At 46.4% G+C, this 6,000-nt stretch overlaps 1 protein-coding gene across 3 annotated transcripts in view; it reads right to left on the minus strand.

Annotated features, from left to right (window-relative positions):
- The window catches only part of ndfip2 (Nedd4 family interacting protein 2), a 79,764-nt gene extending 78,956 nt beyond the window's left edge, over positions 1 to 808 (minus strand). The window contains exon 1 of one of the 3 annotated variants that reach the window (XM_073027455.1): positions 500 to 808. In XM_073027455.1, coding sequence (XP_072883556.1) covers positions 500 to 538 — 39 coding nt within the window. In that variant the 5' untranslated portion in view covers positions 539 to 808. The remainder of the gene's footprint in view (positions 1 to 499) is intronic. The other 2 variants (XM_073027436.1, XM_073027445.1) reach the window with 2 other exon arrangements.
- Between the last annotated feature and the right edge of the window lie 5,192 nt (positions 809 to 6,000).

A 6,000-nucleotide genomic window follows, 5' to 3' on the forward strand; every position in this document is an offset into this window, starting at 1 on the left:
ACCAATGTTTATAATAAATTGCTCAAAAAAAGGATTTCTGGTTTCACCACCTTTTTTCCAACAGAATTTCTCAAGTTAACAACGCTGCTTTTGAAATTCTACCTTCACTGCAGAATTCTGACATTACAAAATCTGATCTGCCAGTGCAGTATGTCAGGCCTCAACACCACCTGTCATTTGCTTTTGAACCAACTCCAATTGCCTCACTCTAGAAACATATGGCAGAGAGAAAGACCGAAAAGCGCCAACAACATCCCGTCTTATTCCACCTACACACAAATTGACAGTCACTGCAGTGGATAAAAACAAGTCATACGCTCCATTTGAAGGAAACCCCTTGCGTGTTGCGGCTGTTCTTGTTCCGGTTGTAAGCACAAAATGATCAGACGTCCAAGGGACAATAAACCGAATACACAAGGGAGTGGGGCTAGAAAAGACCAAAATACAACGGGCCTAGCGTTGCTCCCGAGTGACGGACCGACACAAGGGCCGGACTTACCGCCTGGTACCGGCTGCAGGCCTGGTGATGCTCCATCATCCTCGCTGCCTCAGCAAAACGCCCGGCCGTTTCTCGCTCGCTCCTTTTTTTCACTTTCTCCGAGGCTGAATCACGATCCACTCGGCAAACAACCCCTCGCTCCCCGCCCGTCAGCAACGTCCGACCGATCGGAGGTAAACAAGCCGCCGCTCCGGCACCCTGGCCTGCCGACGACTCCACTGCCGATTCTGCGCACAGAGCTCGACGCAGGCCCGGCCTTTGTGACGTCCTTTCCTCGGAACTTCCCACCGCCGCTCCTGCCCTGACGTCTCAGCAAATCTGACGGCCAGAGTTCAGCGGAAAGCACTGGCGCTGTGCCAGCTTTCCGAATAGGATGGTGATGATGGGTAGCGTGTGTATTGGTGTAGAAGAGGATTAATGGGGTAGGGTGGGGTATGAAGGGTGTTGTAAAGGGGAGAGGAGGTGTGATTGGGTGGGGGGGGTAGTATGTGGTGTAGTGGGATAGTGTGTGTTTGGTACAGGGGAGGGTTGTGTACTGGGATGGAGTGTGTGTGGTACATGGGAGGGTTGTGTAATGGGATAGAGTGTGTGTGGTACATGGGAGGGTTGTGTAATGGGATAGAGTGTGTGTGGTACATGGGAGGGTTGTGTAATGGGATAGAGTGTGTGTGGTACATGGGAGGGTTGTGTAATGGGATAGAGTGTGTGTGGTACATGGGAGGGTTGTGTAATGGGATAGAGTGTGTGTGGTACATGGGAGGGTTGTGTAATGGGATAGAGTGTGTGTGGTACATGGGAGGGTTGTGTAATGGGAGAGTGTGTGTGGTACATGGGAGGGTTGTGTAATGGGATAGAGCGTGTGTGGTACATGGGAGGGTTGTGTAATGGGATAGTGTGTGTGTGTGGTTGCTACGAGGGGTTGTGGTAGAGGGGAGGGTTGTGTAATGGGATAGGGTGTGTGTGGAAAAGTGGGTCGGTGATAAACCTGGATGGAATAGAGAGATTGGATCTGTGGGTTAGTAATGTAGGGTGTGTTAAACAAGTTGGATGGTTAGATTGAGCTTATGGTAAGACAGTGGGATATTGTACAGATATTGATAGGATCTTGTAGGGTTGTAAGATTTGAGATCTTTTAAGATGATCTTTTAAATTATTTCAGGTTCCCTGGCTCTGATCATCTTATTTTCACTGCAGATGTCCAGTCCCTGTCCACCTCCATCCCCCCTTTAGGAGGGCCTTACAGATCTCTTCTTTTGCTTGACAACAGACCCGATTAATTCCCTTGCACCACTACTCTCCTCCATCTGGTGGAACTACCCCTCACTCTTAATAATTTCTCCTTTGGCTCCTCCCACTTCCTTCAAACCAAAGGTAGAGTCGTGGGCAATCAAATATGTCACAGCTATGCCTACCTTTTTGTCAGCTACATGGAACAGTCCATTTTACAGGCCAACACCGGTACCACTCCCCAACTCTTCCTACAGTACATCGATGACTTCATCAACTTTGTCATCAATTTCCACCCTACCCTCAAATATTCTTGGTCCATTTCTGACACCTCCCTCCCTTTTCTCAATTTCTCTGTTTCTATCCCTGGAGATAGCCTATCCACCAATATTTTTTTTATGAACCCACTGATTCTCACAGCTACCTGGACTATGCCTGTTCCCACCAGTCATAGAAACATAGAAAATAGGTGCAGGAGTAGGCCATTCGGCCCTTCGAGCCTGCACCGCCATTCAGTAGGATCATGGCTGATCATCCAACTCAGAACCCTGTACCTGCTTTCTCTCCATATCCCCTGATCCCTTTAGCCACAAGGGCCATATCTAACTTCCTCTTAAATATAGCCAATGAACCGGCCTCAACTGTTTCCTGTGGCAGAGAATTCCACAGATTCACCACTCACTGTGTGAAGAAGTTTTTCCTCATCTCGGTCCTAAAAGGCTTCCCCTTTATCCTTAAACTGTGACCCCTCGTTCTGGACTTCCCCAACATCGGGCATCTAGCCTGTCCAATCCCTTTAGAATTTTATACGTTTCAATAAGATCCCCCCTCAATCTTCTAAATTCCAGTGAGTATAAGCTTAGTCGATCCAGTCTTTCTTCATATGAAAGTCCTGCCATCCCAGGAATCAATCTGGTGAACCTTCTCTGTACTCCCTCTATGGCAAGAATGTCTTTCCTCAGATTAGGGGACCAAAACTGCACACAATATTCTAGATGTGGTCTCACCAAGGCCTTGTACAACTGCAGTAGAACCTCCCTATTCCTGTACTCAAATCCTTTTGCTATGAATGCCAACATACCATTTGCCTTTTTCACTGCCTGCTGTACCTGCATGCCCACCTTCAATGACTGGTGTACAATGACACCCAGCTCTCGTTGCATCTCCCCTTTTCCTAATTGGCCACCATTCAGATAATAATCTGTTTTCCTGTTCTTGCAACCAAAGTGGATAACCTCACATTTATCCACATTAAATTGCATCTGCCATGAATTTGCCCACTCACCTAATCTATCCAAGTCACCCTGCATCCTCTTAGTATCCTCCTCACAGCTAACACCACCGCCCAGCTTCGTGTCATCCGCAAATGTCACTTGTGACACTTTGTGTCACTTGTAAAAATGCCATCCCCTTCTCTCAGTTCCTCCATCTTCGCCACATCTGCTCACAGGTTGAGGCTTTTCATTCCAGAACTAATGACATATCCAACTTCAAAGAAAGGGGCTTTCCTTCCTCCACCATCAATGCTGACCTCACCCACATCTCTTTCATTTTGCGTTTGTCTACCTTCACCATATCCTTCCACTGAAATGTCAGCGATAGGGTTCTCTGTCCTCACCTACCACACCATTAGCCTTTGTGTCCAGTATATAATTCGACATATCTGCCAACTCCAACGGGATCCCAGCACCAAGCACATCTTTCCCTACCCTTCCCCCCCCCCCACTTTCCACAGGGATCACCCCTTCACGACTCCTTTGTCCACTCATCTCTTGCCACTGATCTCCTTCCTGACACTAATCCTTGCAAATAGAACCAGGGCCATACCTGCCCCTACACTTCCTCCCTCACTGCCACTCAGGGCCCAAACAGTCCTTCCAGGTGTGGCGACACTTCACTTGTGAATCTGTTGGGGTCATCAACTTTATCCGAGGCTCTCAGTGCGGCCTCCTTTGTATCAGTGAGACCCGGCGTGGATTGGGAGACTGCTTCACCAAGCACCTATCCTCCATCTGCCAGAAAATGGCGGGATTTCCCAGTAGCCACCCATTTCAATTATACTTCCCATTCCCACATGTCAGGCCATGGCCTCCTGTACTGCTGTGATGAGGTCACATTCAGGTTAAAGGAGCAGCACCTGATATCCCATCTGGGTAGCCCCAACATGATGGCATGAACATCGATTTCTTGAACTTCTGGTAATTGCCCATTCCTGTTTCCCTCTCCAGCCTTTTTCCTTACCTGTCCATCACCTCCCTCTGGTGCTCTTCCTCTTTCCCTTTCTTTCATGATCTTCTACTCTCACCTATTAGATTCCCTCTTCTCCAGCCCTGTACCCCTTTCACCAATAAACTTCCTAGTTCCTTCCTTCATCCCTCCCCCTCTCCTAGTTTCACCTATCACCTACCATGTTGTACTTCTTCCTCCCCTCCCCCCCCCCCACCTACTTACTTTTATTTCTCATCTTTTTTGTCTAGTCCTGATGATGGGTCTTTGCCTGAAACATTGACTGTTTATTCCTTTCCATTGATGCTACCTGCCATGCTGAGTTCCTCCAACATTTTGTGTGTGTTGCCCAGTAATTGAGAATGTCAGGATAAACAGTTTGCACTAGTTTCTCACTTAGCATTCTGATGAAAAGGTCTTAACTTGAAACATTAACACTTTCTCTTTCCAGAGATGCTGCCTGACTTGCTGATTGTTAGTAACATTTCAACTTTGTTCTCATTTATTATTAGTTAGAGTGACCTTATAAGCCAGGTCTTATCCATTCCACCACTCATTCTGTTTAATGTCATTTTTTCCCCCCAGAAATGTAGTGGCTTCTGTTTGGTGAAACCATTGGGGTTTGTTGTAGTAGTGAGATTAGAAGGGATGGAGTGAGAGTACTTTGGATTAGTGTGGTCAGATTGAATTGTTTGGTGCTGGTGGAAAGGATGGGATTTGATGAACAATGGGGAAAATGGATATTTGATGTGATGTTTTCACTGACTTGTCTTTGGAAGTGGGGGGGGGGGGGAAACAATGAGAGAGCCAAGTTCTATCTTGCATTCCTTTCTGTTACTCATATTGACAATGTCTGCTTTCTGGAGACGTAGCCAGCTGGAGTGGAATGGCTGGGTGAGATAGTAAGATAAAGTGCATGACGATGGGGCTGGATCACTAGAGGTGACTGAACAGCTAAATTGTGGATCGGAGTGTGTAAGGTATAGGTGGATGGGATATGGAATATACGTGTTTGGGTGAGAGGCACTGTCCCCTCTGAGCTGCGTGGGTGTGTGACTGCGCAGTAACTGAAATGCTCCCGTGCACGTAGTCTTCGTTGTCGCACGGTTGGATTTTTTAAATGTAATATGCCGCACAGGTTTCAGGCCATGTAAAGTTTTCCTTCTCAGAGCAATGGTTTGTCAATGTAGCTGTCATAATAAATTAGTTGGAACATTGGTGGTAGGGAGGATCCTCTTTGCAAGTAACCCTGAATGAATCAAATCCAGTTTCCTTCCTAAAAAGCTATACATTTTAAGATCTCATGACAATAGACAATAGATGCAGAAGTAGACCATTCGGCCCTTCGAGCCTGCACCGCCATTTTGAGATCATGGCTGATCATCTACTATCAATACCCGGTTCCTGCCTTGTCCCCATATCCCTTGATTCCCCTATCCATAAGATACCTATCTAGCTCCTTCTTGAAAGCATCCAAAGAATTGGCCTCCACTGCCTTCCGAGGCAGTGCATTCCAGACCCCCACAACTCTCTGGGAGAAGAAGTTTTTCCTTAACTCTGTCCTAAATGACCTACCCCTTATTCTCAAACCATGCCCTCTGGTACTGGACTCTCCCAGCATCTGGAACATATTTCCTGCCTCTATCTTGTCCAATCCCTTAATAATCTTATATGTTGCAATCAGATCCCCTCTCAATCTCCTTAATTCCAGTGTGTACAAGCCCAGTCTCTCTAATCTCTCTGCGTAAGACGGTCCGGACATCCCAGGAATTAACCTTGTACTACTACTTGACGTACTACTACTACTACTGAAATTTGTTTTCTGAAAGATAGAATTAGTTCAAATTTCTGCAAAATTGGCTCCTTGGGAAATACTTATAAGGTTACCAGTCACTAGAATTGGAATTGAAATCCTGCCAACCTTCACTTCCTCCTCTTAATCCTGGAGTGCAAAATAGCATTCCTTGATTACATTAATTAAATGGGGAAATAAAGAAATGGCAGAGAAATTAAATATATATTTAGTGTCTACTTCACAAAAAGGACGT

The sequence above is a fragment of the Hemitrygon akajei genome, chromosome 2 (genome assembly GCF_048418815.1).
Source record: "Hemitrygon akajei chromosome 2, sHemAka1.3, whole genome shotgun sequence".
NCBI lineage: Eukaryota > Metazoa > Chordata > Chondrichthyes > Myliobatiformes > Dasyatidae > Hemitrygon > Hemitrygon akajei.